The sequence below is a fragment of the Lolium rigidum genome, chromosome 2, assembly GCF_022539505.1.
Source record: "Lolium rigidum isolate FL_2022 chromosome 2, APGP_CSIRO_Lrig_0.1, whole genome shotgun sequence".
NCBI lineage: Eukaryota > Viridiplantae > Streptophyta > Magnoliopsida > Poales > Poaceae > Lolium > Lolium rigidum.
In genome coordinates this window covers 237,720,385-237,745,305 of record NC_061509.1, presented here as the reverse complement: position 1 = coordinate 237,745,305, position 24,921 = coordinate 237,720,385, and the positions used below count along the sequence as shown (strand labels likewise).

General features: G+C 42.9%; 1 protein-coding gene across 1 annotated transcript; it reads left to right on the top strand.

The window, feature by feature from the left end:
- Positions 1 to 1,057: 1,057 nt before the first annotated feature.
- LOC124693158 (obtusifoliol 14-alpha demethylase-like) lies at positions 1,058 to 3,098 on the top strand. Its single transcript, XM_047226621.1, has 2 exons — positions 1,058 to 1,725; positions 1,861 to 3,098. The coding sequence occupies exons 1-2, from the start codon at positions 1,075 to 1,077 to the stop codon at positions 2,860 to 2,862; spliced, it is 1,653 nt and encodes a 550-aa protein (XP_047082577.1). The 5' UTR covers positions 1,058 to 1,074; the 3' UTR covers positions 2,863 to 3,098.
- The last annotated feature ends 21,823 nt before the right edge of the window (positions 3,099 to 24,921 follow it).

The window sequence follows — 24,921 nt, the reverse complement described above, 5'->3', positions numbered from 1 at the left end:
TGGTGAGCCTGAGGACTGCGACCATATCTTCTTTAAATGCTCCTTGGTACGTTTCTTATGGGCGGGAGTTAGGGAGCTCCTGCATTGCTCTTGGAACCCTGCAGGGGCAGGAGATTTCCTCGCTATCTCTCATGGCTTGACTGGGGCGTATAGACGAGTAGTTTGGTTCTCCTTCGCGGCGTTAGCTTGGGTCTTATGGAATATTCATAATAAGCTAACTATGGAAGGTGCTCTTATTGGCAAACCGGCTGATGCCTTGTTCAAAAACATCATCTACATGCAGCAATGGAGGATGCTGGTGAAGTGGAAGGATAGAGGACTCGTGGATGCGGCGATGGACTCTCTATGGCGGATGCATGCGGATCTGGCGGTGTCGACGGGCTCCTGATGTCGCCATGTTTCATCTTCGCCATGTATCAGGGGGATGGTGTTAGATGTTGTGATGAACCTTTTATCATGTGTTGTTGAATCTTGAACCTTAGCTTATGTTAGGTCTGGGGACCTGTGTGTTGGCACTGTGCTGTGTGGGAGCGTTTGCTTGTTATGTATCTCGACTATGTATGGTTCTGTTGGTGCTTTATTAATTTAAAGCAGGGCTGAGAGGCCTTCAGTTTTTTTAAAAAAAATTGTAACGCATGTCTGCAACGTTGATATAGTAAGGTTCCCCCTGCCCTCCCCTGGCTCTACCCGTGGCCGTTAGTGGCATGGTGTAGTATCGAAAATAACCGACTCAAGTTTGCTTAGATATGGATGTATTTATACACTGAAACGCGTTAAGATACACTCGTATCTAAATAAAACTGCTTCACTTATTTCCAAATGGACGGGTATCAACATCAATTATTGGTCATACAGTACTGCCGACCTCGCCCATGTGCATATCAGTCAGTTCATTCGCTAGCTAGGCTTACCCTGTCGTCAAATATCTGCACGCAATCATATCATTCTGTTTGTTCTTTCTATCTTTGCGGGTAGTCTGTTTGTTTGCTAGCTAGTCTTGTCCCGTCATCCTATATGCGTACACAATTATATCAGTCAGTTTGTTCACTAGCTAGCCTTATCCTGTCGTCCTATATGAGCACACAATTAACCGTGAGAGATCCCCCACATCAAAAGGAAAATTTAATCGTGAGAGATCTACTAGGCTATTGCACTACTCACTGCCTTATTTCTTCTATCTATCTATATATAGCACGCGACCATCCACGAGAGGAGCATCGCGCTTCTCTCCTAAACAAACTTCTATACTGCAGAACCATGGAGTTCCCAAGTACCTGGTGGTGGTGCGGCACCGCGGCTCTGGTTTCCATTATCATCGTTGTGCTATCCATCAAGATCTCAAGAGCAAGGTATCGAGGAACTCAGCTTCCACCTCTAGTCAGTGATGCCGCTCTCCTCTCGCTCATACCCACCCTTGTGAAGAAAGGCATGCCTGCTGTGTTCAATCATCTATATGCCAGGTATGGCAGCGTGTTCATGGTCAGTCCCTTTGGGCTGAAGATGACGTTCTTGGCTGGGCCAGAAGTCACCACCCATTTCTTTCAAGGTTTGGACTCCGAGATCAGCCACGGGGATCTCTTCGAGTTCACCGTGCCCATGTTTGGCTTGGCGATTGCTTACGCCGTCGACGTCGCTACTCGGAATGAGCAAAAGCGATTTCACCTTGAAGCGCTCCGGCCATCCAGATTGGCCGGCCATGTTTCTAAGATGCTACAAGAAGTGGAGGTGCGTAGAAAACAAACCCTGCAATATCTGTCTCGACTATTAATTCCTAGCTAGTATCTGCCTAATTCCTAGTATACATGACGCAAACATTTTCTTTTTCTTTTTTTACAAACTTGCTTGTTTGGATGTACGCAGGGCCACTTTGGCAAATGGGGAAAAGAGGGCATCGTTGATTTAAAGCTTGAGTTTGAGCGGGTACTCATGTTGATCGCGAGCCGATGTTTCCTCGGAAAAGAGGTCCGGGAAAATATGTTTGACGAGATCACCACGCTGTTTACTGAGCTCGGAAATGGCATGAGCTTGGGTAGCATCCTATTTCCATATCTCCCAACTCCAGCAAACCGGCGGCGTGACAGAGCGCGCATCAGGCTGACCGAAATACTATCTGAGGTGGTGGAGTCCCGCAAGAGGTCTGGCAGAGTCGAGGAGGACACGCTGCAGGGATTGATCGACTCCAAGTACAAAGACGGCCGCTCTACATCAGTACAAGAGGTAGTGGGATTGATCATAAGCTTGCTATTTGCTGGAAAATATACCAGCTCTGTCGCCAGCACTTGGACCGGAGCTTGTCTGCTCAGCCACCCAACCTTCTTAGCAGCCGCCATTGAGGAGCAAGAACAAATCGCCAAGAAGTACAAGGACGGGCTAGACTACAGTGCTGTCATGGAGATGGAGACACTTCATAATTGCATCAAGGAGACGCTAAGGATGCACCCTCCGGCGTTGGCGCTAGCCCGCAAGGCACATACACACTTCACGGTGCAAACCAGAGAGGGCAAACAGTATGAAATCGAGCCAGACCACCCCGTAGCAACTCTTGTTCTAGTCAACAATAATCTTCCCTACATCTATAAGGACCCTCAGGTATATGACCCGCGTCGGTTTGGCCCGGAAAGGAAAGAGGACATAGCATTAGGCAAGTTATCTTACATGTCATTTGGCGGTGGTCGGCACGTTTGCACCGGCGAGGCCTACGCTTACATGCAGATTAAGCTGATTTGGAGCCATTTGCTAAGGAACTTTGAACTCGAATTGATCTCTCCTTTCCCAGAGACAGACTGGGGCAATTACGTGGCAAAGCCAAAAGGAAATCTGTTTGTAAGATACAAGAGAACCAGCTCCGTGCAGTCAATTTAGATTATTTTTTTTGCTTGCGTGCAACCTATATGCATATACAAGAGAACCAGCTCTGTCCAGTCAGTTTAAGTCTATAAGTAATAACTCTTGAATAATGTAGTAATATAATGAATGCCATATGCATCAGTCGACGAGAAAAAAATCCATCCATGTTTCCTTAGGTATAATATCCATGTAATTGTGTTGTATCTTATTGATGCGAACTTTTATGTAAATAAAATGTCTCTTCATAAAAATTATGTAATGATGTTTGTTTGTCAACAGTTTGTATTGAGAGATAGATGTCAGTTTAGTGCTGGACTCGTTTTCCTCATCCATGTCCATTATTATGTCCATCAAGAACTATGTAGTTCTAGTTTGTAGATTGACACTTCTTTTCTGTTATTTCACTACTTTCCATTTGTGCATTCAAGCAGATGTTTTATTTAAGTCAACACACTATGTTTTGAAACAGGATTTTATCTCGCTTTATAGATAAATCTCAAAAGGCCAAACTGATACAAGGTGATGAAAATCAGCAAATAGGTTTGGATGCGAGCAGGCAGTATCTATGCTCCATGGTTGATGAAATCATTTAGATGATTGCGCTAGCCCAGCAATATGCATTTCTACAGGAAAGTGTGTTTGTCCCTTGGTATCTAACCCGGTTGTGAAACACTTCCTAACTCACATAGTAAACGAACTACAATTTTTCCTTGAATGGACGGATGTTTTACTTGTAACCTCTCATCATCATGTATATAGGACTAGAGATCTCATTCATGTTATCTCAAATATCATCGCTGATTTCTACTAAAACTTTATCTCTATGCATGATGATAAGAACATGATATTACTCTGGTATGTCCCCTGTTTGTTGGGGGAGTCGGCTTGTTCTGTTGGTAGCCTATCTTTAGGTGCTTGGTGTTCTTAGTTTCTGGGTGCGTCCCAGTATCATGTTGTTGGATGTGTAGCGTGCTGCAAACATCTCCGAAACGTTGTATTTCTGTTTTCAGCTTTTATATAAAAAAGCAGGGCCTAAGGCCTGTTGTCTAAAAAAAATGTCCCCTGTTTGTGATGACACTAAAATCTGAAGTCCGTGTACATATAGATTATATACACGGGAGCGAACTCTGAATCTGACAAGAATTGATGCAAAAGATGCATAACACCCCGATGATTAAGCCAAACTGTTGTTTCCCTTAATCCTATCCAAATCCCTATTTTGTAAGACACATCCAAGCATCAGATAAGCACACAAACAAGCAAACAAGAAATTGTTCTATTCAGATTCTTGGTGCCCTAAAGTGTAAGGTATTACCTGACTGATTGAGGATTCGTGGACGTCGCAAACTGGATGGGAATGAATTTGGTCGCCTAAGCCCTATGAAATTTCTCATCACCAGCATCAGTGTGGAACTGTGGATAGCGGGCGGGGCCAGGCTCGACATGCTCCAGCGACGATGACGATGGTGCAGCGCCGGCAACGCGTCTCTTGGTACTCAGGCTGTTCACCACGACCTCGCGTTGTTTGCCGCTTGCCGCCGCCGCCTGCCGCTAATGGATGACCAGCGATGGGTTTGACAACCACCGCAACCGCAAACATGATGGGGATCTGCCTACAGGGAGCATCACCTCTTCTCCTCCTTACTCCCTGCTGGGACGCTGGGTTCTAGGTGAGATCCATGGCCTCAAAGATGTGAGCTATTGTGGAGATTTGTATCTTGGTTTCCTAAGTCAGACGATTTATTTTGTAGAGCTACGATTCTGTAGAGAGTACGGAGAAGAAAAGGTGGCCTTCAGTGGTGCTAAACTTCAGAATTGATCTCTTGAATTGCCTCTGGACTTTCTTTTTTTCTTGCGAATCTTCACCTGTGAACTTAGTGGCGGCTTAGAAATTTGTAACTTGATATTCATTTTGTCAAAATTGCCACTGTTTTTTGCCTAAACCATTGTTGTTTAGTCAAAATCTCTGTCCATTTCGAAAAAAAAGTCAAAATCTCCCTCCTATAGATGCTACTGTGGCTTCTCCGCTTGATGACAACTGCTATGGTAATAGAGGTAGGGCCAACAAAACTGCTCCAAATGTGTGACTATTTTTGCGTAACACATTACATTTATAAATTTGTAAATATGTATATAAGTTCATCCTATGAACACAGGCACACATACCCCTACGTCTATGAGCGTCGTCGAGAGATTGACTACGAAACTGAGTCTTGAGATTGAGATTGACGAAGCCATAACATGCGTCTCACAGTGTAAAACGATAGAGAGATAAAGATTAACGGATGTTTTATTGAGACTCATGGACGAGTATATATATAGACGTACAGAGATCACCTTGGAGTGCAAGTCAAGACACGAGAGTCCTATCTCTATCCTAAATTATCCGTTTATACGTACACGGAATATATCTCTAACAATTTTCCGCGGTTGTAGCGGGAGCATTGTGAACAACATGAACGACGGCAGACTAGAGAGAAACCGAAGGTAGAAACCAACGGGCTGACGCTACCCCGCAATCGTAGCTGGAGCGTCGTGGACGATGTCGCGTCGTAGATGCTTGGACTATAGAGGAAGCCGAGGTGCTCATTGATACGTCTCCAACGTATCTATAATTTCTGATGTTCCATGCTTGTTTATTGACAATACCTACATGTTTTGCTCACACTTTATAATATTTTTATGCGTTTTCTGTAACTAACCTATTAACAAGATGCCACAGTGTCAGTTCCTGTTTTCTGTTGTTTTTGGTTCCAGAAAGGCTGTTCAGGCAATATTCTCGGAATTGGACGAAATCAATGCCCAGAACCTTATTTTGCCCGGAAGCTTCCAGAGAGCCAGAGTGGGACCAGAGGGGAGCCCTGAGGGCCCCACACATGGTGGCGGCGCGGCCAGAGGGGGGGCGCGCCCCCCTATTGTGTGGGACCCCCGTGGCCCTTCCGACTCCGCCTCTTCGCCTATTTAAGCCCTGGTGACCTAAAACTTCGATACGAATTGACGAAACTCCAGAAAGACTCCAGGGGCGCCGCCGCCAATGCGAAACTCCGTTTCGGGGGACAGAATCTCTGTTCCGGCACGCCGCCGGGACGGGGAAGTGCCCCCGGAAGCCATCTCCATCGACGTCACCGCCTCCATCATGCTCCGTGAGTAGTTCCCCCATGGACTACGGGTTCTAGCTATAGCTAGTTGGTACTCTCTCCCCCATGTACTTCAATACAATGATCTCATGAGCTGCCTTACATGATTGAGATTCATCTGATGTAATTGGTGTTGTGTTTGTTGGGATCCGATGGATTGTTACATTATGATTAGTCTATCTATATAAGTTTGTGAAGTTATTGTTGCTCGCAATCTTGTTGTGTTTAATGCTTGTCACTAGGGCCCGAGTGGCATGATCTTAGATTTAATCTCTATACTTATTGCTTAGATTGTATCTACAAGTTGTTTGCACATGTCTATGTCCGGAACCCGAGGCCCCAGAGTGATAGCAACTGGGATAACTGGAGGGGAAGGATTAGATATGAGGATCACATGTTTTTACGGAGTGTTAATGCTTTGCTCCGGTGCTCTATTAAAAGGAGTATCTTAATTTCCAGTAGATTCCCTATAGGTCCGGCTGCCACCGGCTGGTAGGACAAAAGATGTTATGCAAGTTTCTCATTGCGAGCACGTATGACTATATACGGAAAACATGCCTACATGATTAATAATCTTGATATTCTGTCTTAATGCTATTTCAATCCTATCAATTGCCCAACTGTAATTTGTTCATCCAACACTTGTTATTGGAGAGTTACCACTAGTGTAGATAGCGGGGAACCCAGGTCCATCTCTCATCATCATATACTCGGTCCTATATGTCATTGGAAGTAGTATCAACTATTTTCTGGTGCCATTGCTCTCATATTACTGCTATCTCGCTGTCGTGTTACTCGTTACTACTCGCTCTCATATTACTGCTGCTTTCACATCACCCCCGTTACTAGTGTTTTTTCAGGTGCAGATTGAATTGACAACTCGGTTGTTAAGGCTTATAAGTATTCTTTACCTCCCCTTGTGTCGAATCAATAAATTTGGGTTTTACTTCCCTCGAAGACTGTTGCGATCCCCTATACTTGTGGGTTATCAATACTATTTTCTGGCGCCGTTGCCGGGAAGGCATAGCTCTACTCATAAGTTCACCTGGGGAGTACACTCTACCTCTCTCTCTGTTTTTTTTTTTTTTTTTGCTTAGTTTACTTTTGTCTAGTTTATTTGTGCTTAGTTTATTTCTGTCTAGTATTATTTTGCCTAGTTTACTTTTGTCTAGTTTCTTTTTGTTTTGTTTTATTTTCCTCATATACCCGAAAATCCATAAAAATTTGAAAAACCGAAAAATTAAAAACTGTTGTTATGGAAGAACCCACAACCTATTTGGGGCTTATAGAATTATATAATAATTATAGAGAATCAAGAACGGGAAAAGTTATGAGTCGTTGTGATAGAAAAATTGAATACAATTGCTAAAATCTTGCTTAAACGCCATGATATAAACTGTTGCTCTAAACAGGATACTAAACATCTTAAATTTCAATGTGGCTTTAGTGAGGAAGCTTTAATTAAGAACTATAATTGGAATAGCTATATTCATTTTGGGTTCGAAGAAGTAGAACAATTTGTTTTGTTTATGGGAGCTTCTGAGATAGAATCCTTCATGGCTAAAAATTATGAAACTTGTGTTATTTGTAAGGACCTTAAAGATTATGTCTCTTGTATCCTTAATTTTTGCATAGAAAATTACAGTGATAATCCTTATATCATTGATTATAAAGAGAGACTCATTAATGCACAAGAATGCACTCACAATTTGCAGGAACCTGTGAAAGAAGAAGTTGATGAACCTGAAAGCTCATTGGATGAAAAAGAGGAGGAAATTGATGAACCTGAAATCTCATTGGATGAAAAAGAGGAGGGGAGTGATGAACAAAAGGAGGAAGAATGGATTAGCTACCCATGCCAACCTTCTAATGAGAGTAACTTTTTATCTCTTACACTATTTGATTGTCCTCCATGCTTACCAAAGGAGGATGAATGTTATATTCCTGTGGATTCTCTTGCAATATTCCCTATGAGTAAAACTTGTGAGAATAATTATGATACTTTTATCTATGATAATCCATGCTACTTTGATAAATTTTATGATAATGCTTTGTTTGTGCCTGATGTCGAAATGCATGGTACTAAAGACTTTTGCTTAGCAAATTTTTGTGATAAAGCTCTAGATGATGGTCCTATGTTACTTGATAATATTAATTGTACTAATGAAAAAGGGATTGGAGAAGTCTTGACTTTATCTAAGAGTCCCATATCTTTTGAGATTGATCAATCATCTTGTTATATTATTGATAAAAGTGGTTTAGAAAGTTTTGATCCTATTATTTTTAAGCTTGATAAAAATTATGTGTTTATGGATCATGAAAAAAATGCTTTATGTGATAGTTATATTGTTGAGTTTATTCATGAAGCTACTGAAAACTATTATGAAAGAGGGAAATATGGTTGTAGAAATTTTCATGGTACTAAAACACCTCTCTATATGCTGAAAATTTTGAAGTTACTCTTGTTCTATCTTCCTATGCTTGTCACTTTGTTCCTCATGAATTTATTTGTGTACAAGATTCCTATGCATAGGAAGTGGGTTAGACTTAAATGTGTTTTGAACTTGCTTTTGATGCTCTCTTTTGCTTCAACTCTCATCCTAATGTGAGCATCATTAAAATTGTTGAGCCCATCTTAATGGCTATAAAGAAAGCACTTCTTGGGAGATAACCCATGTCTTTATTTTGCTACTGTTTTGTTGTGTCTTGGAAGTTGTTAGTACTGTAGCAACCTCTCCTTATCTTTATTTTATTGCATTGTTGTGCCAAGTAAAGTCTCTAATAGAAGGTTGATACTAGATTTGGATTACTGCGCGTGAAACGATTTCTTGTCATCACGAATTTGGGTAGGATTCTCTGTAGGTAACTCAGAAAAATCTGCCAATTTACGTGCGTGTTCCTCAGATATGTACGCAACTTTCATTAGTTGTGAGTTTTCTGATTTGAGCAACGGAAGTACCTCTTAAAAATTCGTCTTTACTGGCTGTTCTGTTTTGACAGATTCTGTCTCTGTTTTTTTGCATTGTCTCTTGTGGACTTTAAGTGAGGCTTACGTGGAGAGCTTTAGCTAATTTTTTATTGAGTTCTTGCAATGTGTCACTACAGGACTAAAGTGGATTAAAGTTTTTTTTTGAGTACTAACCCCTCTAATGAAGTTTATGAGAAGTTTGGTGTGAAGGAAGTTTTCAAGGGTCAAGAGAGGAGGATGATATATGATCAAGAAGAGTGAAAAGTCTAAGCTTGGGGATGCCCCCGTGGTTCATCTCTGCATATTTCAAGAAGACTCAAGCGTCTAAGCTTGGGGATGCCCAAGGCATCCCCTTCTTCATCAACTTATCAGGTTTCTTCTATTGAAACTATATTTTTATTCGGTCACATCTTATGTGCTTTGCTTGGAGCGTCTGTTTGTTTTTATTTTTGTTTATGTTTGAATAAATTCGGATCCTAGCAATCCTTGTTTGGGAGAGAGACACGCTCCGCTTTTTCATATGAACACTCGTGTTCTTCGCTCTTACTTTTAATGTTCAATGACAAAAGTTGGAAGCTATTGCACTCATTGTTATTTGGTTGGAAACAGAAAATGCTTCATATTACCTTGAATAATTTGATACTTGGCAATTGTTTTGAGCTCTCAAGTAGATCATGTTTAAGCTCTTGCATCATGTAGTTTAAACCTATTAGTGGAGAACTACCGTAGATCTTGTTGAAATTGGTTTGCGTGATTGGTCTCTCTAAGGTCTAGATATTTTCACGGTAAAAGTGTTTGAGCAACAAGGAAGATAGTGTAGAGTTTTATAATGCTTGCAATATGTTCGTATGTAAGTTTTGCTGTACCGGTTTATACTTGTGTTTGCTTCAAACAACCTTGCTAGCCAAAGCCTTGTACTGAGAGGAAATGCTTCCCGTGCATCCAAAACCTTGAGCCAAAACCTATGCCATTTGTGTCCACCATATCTACCTACTATGTTGTATTTCCTGCCATTCCAAGCAAATACTTCATGTGCTACCTTTAAACAATTCAAAAGCTATTATCTCTTATTTGTGTCAATGTTTTATAGCTCATGAGGAAGTATGTGGTGTTCTATCTTTCGATCTTGTCATTTACTTTTGACGAGACTTTCACAATGGACTAGTGGCTTCATTCGCTTATCCAATAATTTTGCAAAAAGAGTCGACAATGGGGTTCCCAGCTCCAATTAATTACAACTTGCATTAATAATTCTCTTCACGTGTTTTGCCCTGATCTATCAGTAAGCAACTTAATTTTGCAAATAGACACTCCTCCATGGTATGTGAATGTTGGAAGGCACCCGAGGATTCGGTTAGCCATGGCTTGTGTAAGCAAAAGGTTGGGAGGAGTGTCATCAATAATGAAACTAAAATACATGTGTAAACAAAAGAGAAGAGGGATGATCTACCTTGTCGGTAGAGATAACGTCCTTCATGGGAGCCGCTCTTGAAAGTCCGGTTGATAAGGCAGTTAGAGTACCCATTACCATTCGTTGACAACAACAAACACCTCTCAAAACTTTACTTTTATACTCTCTATATGATTTCAAAACTTAAGAAGCTCTAGCACATGATTTAATCCCTGCTTCCGTCTGCGAAGGGCCTTTCTTTTACTTTATGTTGAGTCAGTTTACCTACTTCCTTCCATCTTAGAAGCAAACACTTGTGTCAACTGTGCATTGATTCTTACATACTTACTTATTTGCATTCATCATATTACTTTGTGTTGACAATTATCCATGAGATATGTATGTTGAGAGTTGAAAGCAATTGCTGAAACTTAAATCTTCCTCTGTGTTGCTTCAATGTCTTTACTTTGAATTTATTGCTTTATGAGTTAACTCTTATGCAAGACTTTTTGATGCTTGTCTTGAAAGTACTATTCATGAAAAGTTTTGCTATATGTTATCTATTTGTTAGCAAACTATAGATCATTGCCTTGAGTCACTTCATTCATCTCATATGCTTTGCAATAGTATGATCAAGATTATGTAAGTAGCATGTCACTACAGAAATTATTCTTTTTATCGTTTACCTACTCGAGGGCGAGTAGGAACTAAGCTTGGGGATGCCGATACGTCTCCAACGTATCTATAATTTCTGATGTTCCATGCTTGTTTATTGACAATACCTACATGTTTTGCTCACACTTTATAATGTTTTTATGCGTTTTCCGGAACTAACCTATTAACAAGATGCCACAGTGCCAGTTCCTGTTTTCTGTTGTTTTTGGTTCTAGAAAGGCTGTTCGGGCAATATTCTCGGAATTGGACGAAATCAACGCCCAGAACCTTATTTTTCCCGGAAGCTTCCAGAGAGCCAGAGTGGGACCAGAGGGGAGCCCTGAGGGCCCCACACATGGTGGCGGCGCGGCCGAGAGGGGCGCCCCCTATTGTGTGGGACCCCCGTGGCCCTTCCGACTCCGCCTCTTCGCCTATTTAAGCCCTGGTGACCTAAAACTTCGATACGAATTGACGAAACTCCAGAAAGACTCCAGGGGCGCCGCCGCCATCGCGAAACTCCGTTTCGGGGGACAGAATCTCTGTTCCGGCACGCCGCCGGGACGGGGAAGTGCCCCCGGAAGCCATCTCCATCGACGCCACCGCCTCCATCATGCTCCGTGAGTAGTTCCCCCATGGACTACGGGTTCTAGCTGTAGCTAGTTGGTACTCTCTCCCCCATGTATTTCAATACAATGATCTCATGAGCTGCCTTACATGATTGAGATTCATCTGATGTAATTGGTGTTGTGTTTGTTGGGATCCGATGGATTGTTACATTATGATTAGTCTATCTATATAAGTTTGTGAAGTTATTGTTGTTGCAATCTTGTTGTGTTTAATGCTTGTCACTAGGGCCCGAGTGGCATGATCTTAGATTTAAGCTCTATACTTATTGCTTAGATTGTATCTACAAGTTGTTTGCACATGTCTATGTCCGGAACCCGAGGCCCCGAGTGACGACAGAATCGGGATAACTGGAGGGAAGGCTTAGATATGAGGATCACATGTTTTCACGGAGTGTTAATGCTTTGCTCCGGTGCTCTATTAAAAGGTGTACCTTAATTTCCAGTAGATTCCCTAGAGGCCCGGCTGCCACCGGCTGGTAGGACAAAAGATGTTATGCAAGTTTCTCATTGCGAGCACGTATGACTATATACGGAAAACATGCCTACATGATTAATAATCTTGATGTTCTGTCTTAATGCTATTTCAATCCTATCAATTTCCCAACTGTAATTTGTTCACCCAACACTTGTTATTGGAGAGTTACCACTAGTGTAGATAGCGGGGAACCCCGGTCCATCTCTCATCATCATATACTCGGTCCTATATGTCATTGGAAGTAGTATCAACTATTTTCTGGTGCCATTGCTCTCATATTACTCTACTGCTTGCTCGTGTTACTGTTACTACTCGCTCTCATATTACTCGCTGCTTTCACATCACCCTCGTTACTAGTGCTTTTCTAGGTGCAACTGAATTGACAACTCAGTTGTTAAGGCTTATAAGTATTCTTTACCTCCCCTTGTGTCGAATCAATAAATTTGGGTTTTACTTCCCTCGAAGACTGTTGTGATCCCCTATACTTGTGGGTTATCACTCATGCGAGGTGATAGCCGTTTGTGTCGATGTTGAGGTAGCCGAGAGCGTGGGTGTTGCAAGCTTGGTCGAGGTAGCCGAGAGCGTGGGTGCTGCAAGATTGGTCGAGGTAGCCGCGCGAGGGGATGTCGTGGTCGATGTCGTAGTTGGGTGCTAGTGTCGAGGTAGCCGCACTTGAAGCCACAAGCGCATAGTACGCGAGCAGAGTGACAGAGATGCGTCGAGGCAGTCGTCGAAGAGCAGTGTCGATGCCGAAGTCGATGCAATCGGAGCCGTCGAGGACGAGGTGTTGCCTGATGGCGTGTATTTCACACGTTCGTTGGGCAACCCCAAGAGGAAGGTATGATGCGCACAGCAGCAAGTTTTCCCTCAGAAAGAAACCAAGGTTTATCGAACCAGGAGGAGCCAAGAAGCACGTTGAAGGTTGATGGCGGCGGGATGTAGTGCGGCGCAACACCGGGGATTCCGGCGCCAACGTGGAACCTGCACAACACAACCAAAGTACTTTGCCCCAACGAAACAGGTGAGGTTGTCAATCTCACCGGCTTGCTGTAACAAAGGATTAACCGAATTGTGTGGAAGATGATTGTTTGCGAGAGAAAACGAGTAAAAACAAGTATTGCGACAGATTTGTATTTCGGTATTAAAGAATGGACCGGGGTCCACGAGTTCACTAGAGGTGTCTCTCCCATAAGATAAAAGCATGTTGGGTGAACAAATTACGGTCGGGCAATTGACAAATAGAGAGAGCATAACAATGCACATACATGTCATGATAAGTATAGTGAGATTTAATTGGGCATTACGACAAAGTACATAGACCGCCATCCAACCGCATCTATGCCTAAAAAGTCCACCTTCGAGGTTATCGTCCGAACCCCTTCCGGTATTAAGTTGCAAAGCAACGAGACAATTGCATTAAGTATGGTGCGTAATGTAATCAACAACTACATCCTCGGACATAGCGCCAATGTTTTATCCCTAGTGGCAACGAGCACAACACAACCTTAGAACTTTCGTCACTCGTCCCGGTGTCAATGCGGGCATGAACCCACTATCGAGCATAAATACTCCCTCTTGGAGTTAAAAGCAAAAACTTGGCCAGAGCCTCTACTAGTAACGGAGAGCATGCAAGATCATAAACAACACATATGTAATAACTTGATAATTAACATAACATGGTATTCTCTATCCATCGGATCCCGACAAACACAACATAGAGTATTACGAGATAGATGATCTTGATCATGTTAGGCAGCTCACAAGATCCAACAATGAAGCACAATGAGGAGAAGACAACCATCTAGCTACTGCTATGGACCCATAGTCCGAGGGGTGAACTACTCACTCATCACTCCGGAGGCGACCATGGCGGTGTAGAGTCCTCCGGGAGATGAATCCCTCTCCCGGCGGGGTGCCGGAGGAGATCTCCGAGGATCCCCCGAGATGGGATCGGCGGCGTCTCGATAAGGTTTTCCGTATCGTGGTTTTTCGCATCGGGGGTTTCGCGACGGAGGCTTTAAGTAGGCGGAAGGGCGAGTCGGGAGGTCGACGAGGGGCCCACACCACGGGCGGCGCGGGCCCCCTGGCCGCGCCGCCATGTGGTTTGGCCACCTCGTGGCCCCACTTCGTATACTCTTCGGTCTTCCGGAAGGTTCGTGGCGAAATAGGCCCCCGGGTCTTCGTTTCGTCCAATTCCGAGAATATTTCGTTACTAGGATTTCGAAACCAAAAACAGCGAAAACGAGGACCGGCACTTCGGCATCTTGTTAATAGGTTAGTTCCGGAAAATGCACGAATATGACATAAAGTGTGCATAAAACATGTAGGTATCATCAATAATATGGCATAGAACATAAGAAATTATCGATACGTCGGAGACGTATCATTGCCCTAATTTTGCCAGAACTAGGTGCACGTTGGGGACGAATGCATACTCCGGTTTTGTCAGAACTGTGTACGCAAGACGAAGTCGGCGATGCGGTCGAGGCAGTCGTAGAAGAGTCGATGATGAGGAAGACGTTGTCGAAACCGATGAGGACGAGGCGCCGATCTGGGTTTGCTAGGCTCGGGACGCGGCGGGGATGAAGCCACAGACCGGTGTTGCCAATACCGGGTATGCGAGGGTAGGGACCATCATGGACCATGCACCAATATCAGGGGGACCAGCAAAGGAGGCCTCCAGAACGGTGGAGAATCGCAGAGCAGCGAAGAGGGAGAGGTGTCGATGTCGTCCACGGTTGTCGGAGTAGACGAAGTAGTCGGGGACAAGATGATGATGTTGGCGACGAGGTCGTGGTGGATGGAAACGTAGAAGGCGGCAAAAACCAATGGCATCCTAGAGTGGCCTAGTTGGACGCCTAGACTGTAGAGGTACTCGGCGAGACCTGCGATAGCCAGGACTGGCCATGCAAGTTACATGTGGAGGTGCGGCGGCGGTACTCGAAGTAGGCAAAGAAGAACCCGACTACGTGAAGACATGCGCGGACGGTGGCGACCCGCTCCTAGGGCGGCAGAAGTGGCCTAGGATGTCGTTGCGTGGGGGCGGCGAAGTAGACTGTGTGCTGCGACGTCACGACCCGAAGGGGCGGCGTAGCTGCAGAGCGCGAGTCGGTGCAGCGGCTGGACGCCACCATGCACGTACACGCCTCAGAAGGCGTGGCAGAAGCCGGTAGCATGGACCAAAAGCGGCGACGTTGTGGCCCGAAGGGCGACACATCGGCAACCCATATCTCGATCGGTGGTTGGCACGTGCTCAGGGACGTGCTTGACGGAGACGTGCGCGCTATCGGTTGATCAAACCGACGGTGACGCTGTACGCGCCATGGCGTGGACGACGTGCAGATCGAAGGCGATGGTGACATTGTCGATGTTGTCCCGGGCGATGGTGGTAAAGAGGAACCGGTGATGGAGACCGCGCGGACAAGAACAACCTGTTGCGATGCACGTAGGGGCGCCCCATGAGCGGTGATGACCCACAAGTATAGGGGATCGCAACAGTCTTCGAGGGAAGTATTACCCAATTTATTGATTCGACACAAGGGGAGACAAAGAATACTTGAAAGCCTTAACAACGGAGTTGTCAATTCAGCTGCACCTGGAAACGGACTTGCTCGCAAGAGTTTATCAGTAGTAACAGTTTTATAGCAGTAGCAGTAGTGAAATAACAGCAGCATAGTAACAAAGACAGCAGTAGTGATTATAGTAAACAGCAGGATTAAAAATACTGTAGGCACGGGGACGGATAACGGGCGTTGCATGGATGAGAGAAACTCATGTAACAATCATAGCAGGGCATTTGCAGATAATAATAAAACGGTATCCAAGTACTAATCAATCAATAGGCATGTGTTCCAATTATAGTCGTACGTGCTCGCAATGAGAAACTTGCACAACATCTTCTCTCCTACCAGCCGGTGGCGGCCAGGGCCTCGAGGGAAACTACTCGGATATTAAGGTACTCCTTTTAATAGAGTACCGGAGCAAAGCATTAACACTCCGTGAACACATGTGATCCTCACATCATCGCCATTCCCTCCGGTTGTCCCGATTTCGTCACTTCGGGGCCATTGGTTCCGGACAGCGACATGTGTATACAACTTGCGGGTAAGACCATAAACAATGAATATCATGATGAAATAATAACATGTTCGGATCTGAGATCATGGCACTCGGGCCCTAGTGACAAGCATTAAGCATAACAAGTTGCAACAATATCATAAAAGTACCATCTACGGACACTAGGCACTATGCCCTAACAATCTTATGCTATTACATGACCAATCTCATCCAATCCCTACCATCCCCTTCGGCCTACAGCGGGGAATTACTCACACATGGATGGGGGAAACATTGCTGGTTGATGGAGAGGCGTTGGCGGTGATGGCGGTGATGATCTCCTCCAATTCCCCGTCCGGCGGAGTGCCGGAACGGAGACTTCGGCTCCCGCGACGGAGTTTCGCGATGTGGCGGCGTTCCGGAGGGTTTCCGGCGACTTCGACTTCTCCCCGTGCGTTTTTAGGTCGAGGCGAATAAGTAGTCCGAAGGGGGCGTCGGAGGCCGGCCGAGGGGCCACACCACATGGCCGCGCGGGCCCCCGGGCCGCGCCGCCATGTGGTGTGGGGCCCTCGGGCCTCCACTTCAATTGTCCTTCCGGCTCCGTCATTATTCGGGAAAATAGGCCCTTTCGTCAAAATCCCGAGGTTTTTCCCCGAAAGTTGGATTTCGCACAAAAACGAGACACCGGAACGGTTCTGTCGAAAACGGCGTTAGTCCGTGTTAGTTGCATCCAAAATACACAAATTAGAGGCAAAACAATAGCAAAAGTGTTCGGGAAAGTAGATACGTTTTGGACGTATCAACTCCCCCAAGCTTAGCTTATTGCTTGTCCTCAAGCAATTCGATTGACAAGCTGAGCGATAAAAGAACTTTCACGAACACATTTGTTCATATGATGTATATATTCTCATGATATGGCTAATACTTGAGCGAGTTCATAATAAGGTACATGCAAATAAGATCATCTAACGACTATGTCAATCATGAAGAGGTACCAACAATTAATAATAAGCATCATGAATCATGTATATAAGCGAGGATTGCAATGTTCATAAGAGAGTATGATAAAGCGGTATCTCGCTTGCCCGTATTTGATTGGCAAAACATAAATGCCCGGCACCTCCGGAGTTCATAGAAAGACTAGAAGTAGTGATTGTCAAAGATAAAAGCATCAAAGTTATACCACAATCAATCATATTTTGAGACAAGCATATTATACTAAGAATGACAATTGTGCTCTCAAGAAAGTGCTCAAAGAAAGGGTGGAGACACAACATAAAAGTAAAAGATTGACCCTTCGCAGAGGGAAGCAGGGATTAACATGCGCTAGAGCTTTTCATTTGTAAAGCGAGAGTAAAATTATTTTGGGAGGTGTTTGTTGTTGTCAACGAATGGTAATGGTTACACCAACTACCTCGCCAACCGGACTTTCAAGAGCGGCTCCCATGAATTATTTGCATGTTTATGTGGCACTCCTTCCAACCTTTCTTACACAAACCATGGCTAACCGAATCCTCGGGTGCCTGCCAACAATCACATACCATGAAGGAGTGCCTTTTTAATTTAGTTTTATTATGATGATGACACTCCCCCCAACCTTTGCTTACACAAGCCATGGCTAACCGAATCCTTCGAGTGCCGTCCAACAATCACAAACCATGGAGGAGTGTCTATTTAAGTTAATTAATTCGGGATCGGGAATCCCATTGCCAGCTCTTTTTGCAAAATTATTGGATAAGCGGATGTGCCACTATTCCATATGAGAGTCCGTCAAAAGTAAATGACAAGGTTGAAAGCTAAACACCACATACTTCCTCATGAGCTATGAAACATTAACACAAATTAAGAAGCATTTTGAAGATTTTAAAGGTAGCGCATGAGAATTTACTTGGAATGGTTTGAAATGCCATGCATAGGTATTTATGGTGGACACTGCGGAATAACTTGGTTTTCATGTGTTTGGAGGCACGAGCAGCGGTCCCGCTCAGTACAAGTGAAGGCTAGCAAGAAGACTAGGGAGCGACAAATCAAGAGAGCGATGCATCTGTCATAATCATGCTTGCGGCAAAATAAATTAACCGAGGCATAAAAGTGATACAAGAACTCGAAGCAATGTAAATCATTGAGGCTTAATTGACTCTTGTTCAGTCATATGCATGCGTGAGCATGTGCCAAGTCGATATAAATGAATTATTCGGAGGAGGATACCACAATGCCATACTTACTTATGAATAAAACAATGCAAGCAAACATCCATGACATGCTACTCATATTAATAAATTGGAGCTAATCATGAGAGATCATGAACTACTAAACTTTCTCAAATAACATATACCTCACATGAACCAACTAAGCATGCTCACATGGATGAGTATATGTACAAAAATGAAAACAAATAGAGTTCATACCAGCCTCTCACCACAATCAGATTGTCGTAGATCGTCATTATTGCCTTTTCACTTGTGTAGCTTGGATAATATGAAATGAAAACCACGCTCCAGCCACCGAAGACCATCGAACTTATGATGAACTTTACAAACCAAAGAAGAACAGCAAATATTTTTGGTGTTTTCGAATTTGAGAACAAGAACAAAAGGAAACAGGCAAACAAAGCAAAATCTTTTTGGGTTTTCTTATGGCAAACTAGCAATAGCAAATAAAGTGAAACAAATGCAAGAAACCAAGATAAGCAAATGGTGAAGAGAAACAACAGAAATATTTTTGCTCTTTTTGTGTTTTGGGAAAGAAACAAAGTGAAAACAAGAAATAGCAAACTAAAAGAAACACAGAAACGCAAGATGGCAGAAATCTGCCAAAACATGACAGCAGTACAGAAATCGATTTTTACAAAACTCTTACGTTGCTCAGTTCGAAAAGTGTTCAACTAATGAAAGTTAGATAACAACCTGGGGAACATGCACAAAAATTTGCAACTCAAAATACTGTTCTGGCTGGGCGCACGAATTTTTACGGTAACAGCCCAGAATCTGTTTTCAGGCAGCACTTCCCCAAATATCATCTTCCTCTCATTAGAAAACCACTCAAAGAGACTAAACAAGTATATACAAGTATCCAGCAATCATAATATGCAAAGAATGAGTGATGCCGGTATACCTCCCCCAAGCTTAGGCTTTTGGCCTAAGTGGAGTTCAACCCCATCGAGGGCACTGGGTTCCACGCCGGTGGATCATATGTGGAGTAGTCATAATAAGGTACCGATGCAGAAGAAAAGCGTGGGGGTTCCTCATACCCAGCTTGTGGATGCGAAGAGCTTGCTGCATCGGATGACGAGTCGAGGTGTTCCTCGACCTCATTTGTGTTGTCACATGCACGATGGCTTCCTCCCTCGATGTATGCGTTAACCGCACTTTCCGTGACTGACCAATCCTCCCTGGAATCAAAGTTAAACAGAGAAGGTGCAGGCAATCCTACTAATTTTTCAACTTTCTTAGTCCTTGTCCAAGATTTCTTGTAAAATGTTATTCTATAAGACAGGTTTCCAAAATTAGACGAATTAGAAAGAAATTCATGCTTAATCATGGAAGCTATGTCAAGTTTCTCCATCGGGAGCGGAATATCAAGACTGTGAGGTCTCACATTATGCATAGCTAATAAACGAGAGGCGATGAGACCCCCACAAATTCCTCCCTTCTCACGGTTAGTGGCAAGTCTGTTGGCTATCAAAGCTCCCAAGTTATAAGTCTTATTACCTCGTAATGCAGCAGCTAGAAAGGCTAGATCTGGAATAGTTATTTTACCTCCATTCTTTCTTGCCAGAACGCACTTGGTAATAAAATAGGCGAAGTAACGAATAGCTGGGAAATGAATACTACTGATTTTACCATCATCCTCTGAGAAACTCCTTCCATGACAAATCATCTTGAAGAGGTCCAAGAGCTCTTGCGGCGATCCCTTTATCTTCTCGCATGATCCCCATTGCGGCACTCTGATTGCTGCACAAAAATCACCGAATGGCAAGTTGACAGTTTTATTATAAATTTTGTACTCGAACCATGGGGTTAGATTGCGACCAATTGAATTTAAAATCTTGCACTATCGACATAGTCGGCTTCACATATTGGCATGGTTCCCCATCAACAAAATCATCCAATCACCGCACGAGAGATTAAATTTTGGACGTCCCGCAAAATCCTCGCACTTCTCATGAAATCCGCACACGGATAGTAAGTGGGATATACTCCTTCTTCCCGGTGAACTCTCATGACCTGTGGCACCTCCAACTCATGTTGGTTGAGTTGGTACCTACCTCCTTCCATTTTCTGAAATTTTTCAACAAACAATATAAAACTTGATTTGGTGACATATAATTGAGGGGAACTACTATAGGAACTTGCTAGAGTACTAATCATGCATCAAAACTAATTTCTACCACTTAGAACAAGCATGCAAGCTCACTAAACATATTACCTACAAGCAGCAAAATATTCAAGATATACTCAACCAAACAAAATTCTACTTGGATGGGTGGAGGAGTCACATACCAAGGAGCAAATGTGCCAAATTTCAGCAGGAAATACGGAGCTGAGCAAAGAGATCGAGAAATCTGGAGTTCTTGAGCAAAAACGCGAGTGAGAGGAAATTGGTTCGAGTTTTTCGGGAGAGAGAAGGTGCTCGGGAGAAAGAGATGACAAAGTGGGGCAAGGAGGGGCCCACACCACATGGTGGCGCGGCCACCTCCTTGGCCGCGCCGGCCTGTGGTTTGGCGCCCTCCGGTGCCCCACGGGTCATCCTCACGGTGCTCCCGGGCGCCTCGTCGAAAAATAGGACCAACGGTGTAATTTTCGCGAATTTTTGAAAACTTTGAAAAATGCACATTTCTGGGTATTAAGTTTATTATTCTCGGCCGGGAAAATTTTTGAAATCTCAAATCAACTAAGAAACTTTGCAAATTAAAAATGCTACAGCAACTAAAGCAAGTGGAGGAAGAAAGAGATGTTGTTTACCTCCTCTATGCATATAAAAGGTATTTGTTAACAAGGTTGATCAAGTCTTGCCACCAAATAAATTTTACATAGCATATGAAGAAATAAAGCTCAAATCAATCATGTTACCTTGAATTGTATTGATATGGATCCAATCACAAGAGTTTGATATTCTTCTTTAGGCTCATATATAGGACAATCAATAGTTCCCACTTTGATAGTTCTCACATGAGAAATAGTGTTAACTCCGCACGCTTTTTCAATCCTCTTGGGGAAATAGACGGTGTGTTCCTTGTCATCAACATTGAAAGTAACCTTTCCTTTATTGCAATCAATAACAGCCCTGCGGTGTTAAGAAAAGGTCTCCCAAGAATAATAGACATATTATCATCTTCGAGGCATTTCCAACACAACAAAATCGAGTTACTATCAAGCGGTTATTAGTAACTTGAACAGGAACATCCTCACATATACCAACGGGAATAGCGGTAGATTTATCAGCCATTTGCAAAGATATATCGGTAGGTATCAACTTATCTAAGTAAAGTCTCTTATAGAGAGAAAAAGGCATAACACTAACACCGGCGCCCAAGTCACATAGAGCAGTTTTAACATAATTATTCTTAATAGAACAAGGAATAGTAGGTATACCAGGTCGCCCAACTTCTTTGGAACTTTGCCATTGAAAGAGTAATTGGCAAGCATAGTAGAAATTTCCTCATTGGCGATTTTCCTTTTGTTAGTAACAATATCTTTCATATACTTTGAATAAGGAGGCAATTTAATAGCATCGAGTCAAAGGGATTTGCAAGAATAAAGGTTTCATCCAATCACGAGAATTTATTATAGTGTTCCTCTTCCTTTGATTTTAGTTTCTTAGCAGGAAAAGGCATTTGCTTTTGCACCCAAGGTTCTCTTTCATTACCATGTTTCTCAGCAATAAAATCTTCTTTAGTATACTTTTTATTTTTAGCATGCTTCTCAGGTTCTTTGTCAACCTCTTCTTTATCAGGAGTATCATTCTTATCATTATCTTCACTATTATCATATTCATTACCACTTTCAGTTTCAGCATCAGAAATAGAAATACTATTAGGATCATTAGCAGGTTCGAGAGGATTCTACAACATTTTTATGTTTCTTCTTCTTTTTCTTAGAATGAGCTCTAGGTTCAATGCGTTGAGAATCTTGTTCAATTCTTTTGGGATGCCCTTCGGGATATAGAGGATCCTGGGTAGAGACACCACCTCTAGTTGTTACTTCATAAGCTTGTTTTTCTTTAGCATTATTTCCTAACAAGTCATTTTGCACTTTAGTGAGTTGATCAATTTGAGTTTGAATCATATGAAAATGTTTAACAAGCATCTTAACATCATTGGAGGTTCTCTCCACAATATCATGCAATTGACTAATAGCTTGAGAATTTTCCATTAGATGATTCTCTACTCTCATATTAAAATTTTCTTGCTTAACAATATAATTATCAAACTCATCTAAGCATTGCGCGAGAGGGTTTTGAATACGGAATATCCTCCCTAGTAAAGCGTTGAAGGGAATTTACCTCAATCATGGATGAAGGGGGAATTATCTCACATATATCTTCTATTGGAGGTAGATTCTTCACATCTTCGGATTTAATACCTTTCTCCTTGAGAGACTTCTTGGCTTCCCTCATATCTTCATCATTCAATTTAATTAAACCCCTCTTCTTCACTATTGGCGTTGGAGTTGGTTCGGGCGTATTCCAATCATCATAATTCCGGCCTATTTTAGCCAATAATTCTTCGACGTCGTGCGGAGTTCTTTTCACGAAAACACAACCAGCACAACTATCCAGGTATGCCCTAGACTTAGTGGTTAGTCCACTATAAAATATATCAAGTAAATCATGCTTTTCTAAATCATGGTCAGGCAGAGCTCTAATAAGAGAGCAAAATCTCGCCCAAGCCTCAGGAAATTTCTTTTCATCTTCCTGATCAAAATTATAAACTCTCTGCAAAGCAGCATGTTGAGCACTAGCAAGAAAGTATTTCCGAAAGAAAACAGCAAGCAATTCTTTTGGACTTTTAATAGAACTAGGTGGCAAACTATTATACCAAGTTTTAGCGTCATCCTTTAATGAGAATGGAAAGATTTTAGCAACGAAGTAAGTACGCTTCTTAACATCATCAGAAAACAAGCTACTCAGAGTAGATAACTCAGTCATGTGTTCAACGAGCACTTTCTTTTTCGAGTACCACAAAAAGGTGTTTTCTCAACAATAGCTATATGAGATAGATCAAGAGAAAAATCATAATCTTTATCCTTAATGTTTATAGGAGATGTGGCAAATTTAGGATCGGAGACAGCTTTATATCTAACGAGTATGTTACGCAAGCAACTTTTTAATTTTTCTTGCATCGGTAGTAGCATGGCATTTTTCAATAAAATCATCATCAAGTTCCACATAATCTTCATCAAGATCATCACTAGAGTATTCAAGTTCGGGTGAATTAACAGGTGTAGTAGCATCAGGAGTTTCGAGTATTTTCGATTTGTCTAGACCTAGCGGTTTTAGCATCTAGAAAAGTTCCCAATGAACCACTATCATCAAGCACAGCAGAAATATTATCAATATTATGAGAGTTTTCAGATTCAGCAGAAGTACCAGCACTTGAAGCATGTGGCGGTGAAACAAGTTTATCAATCACAGATGTTGAATCAAGAGCAGCAGAGGTACTCAGAGTCGTACCTTTTCTTGTAGTGGATGGTAATATGGCGACCTTAGTATCGCGAGTTTTACCCATGATGGAGAATTTGCAGCGAACAATATCAATCCAAGTGAACTTCCAAATAAAGCTATGCTCCCCGGCAACGGCGCCAGAAAATAGTCTTGATGACCCACAAGTATAGGGGATCGCAACAGTCTTCGAGGGAAGTATTACCCAATTTATTGATTCGACACAAGGGGAGACAAAGAATACTTGAAAGCCTTAACAACGGAGTTGTCAATTCAGTTGCACCTGGAAACAGACTTGCTCGCAAGAGTTTATCAGTAGTAACAGTTTTATAGTAGTAGCAGTAGTGAAATAACAGCAGCAGAGTAACAAAGACAGCAGTAGTGATTTTAGTAAACAGCAGGATTAAAATACTGTAGGCACGGGGACGGATGACGGGCGTTGCATGGATGAGAGAAACTCATGTAACAATCATAGCGAGGGCATTTGCAGATAATAATAAAACGGTATCCAAGTACTAATCAATCAATAGGCATGTGTTCCAATTATAGTCGTACGTGCTCGCAATGAGAAACTTGCACAACATCTTCTGTCCTACCAGCCGGTGGCAGCCGGGCCTCGAGGGAAACTACTGGATATTAAGGTACTCCTTTTAATAGAGTACCGGAGCAAAGCATTAACACTCCGTGAACACATGTGATCCTCACATCACTGTCATTCCCTCCGGTTGTCCCGATTTCTGTCACTTCGGGGCCATTGGTTCCGGACAGCGACATGTGTATACAACTTGCAGGTAAGACCATAAACAATGAATATCATGATGAAATAATAACATGTTCAGATCTGAGATCATGGCACTCGGGCCCTAGTGACAAGCATTAAGCATAACAAGTTGCAACAATATCATAAAAGTACCATCTACGGACACTAGGCACTATTCCCTAACAATCTTATGCTATTACATGACCAATCTCATCCAATCCCTACCATCCCCTTCGGCCTACAGCGGGGGATTACTCACACATGGATGGGGGAAACATTGTCTGGTTGATGGAGAGGCGTTGGCGGTGATGGTGGTGATGATCTCCTCCAATTCCCCGTCCCGGCG

Excerpts from the sequence above, each read along its gene's own strand:
- LOC124693158 (XM_047226621.1), top strand. The coding sequence starts at position 1,075 with ATGAGCACACAATTAACCGTGAGAGATCCCCCACATCAAAAGGAAAAT. Across the intron at positions 1,726-1,860 it reads AGATGCTACAAGAAGTGGAG|GGCCACTTTGGCAAATGGGG; the intron begins GTGCGTAGAAAA and ends GGATGTACGCAG.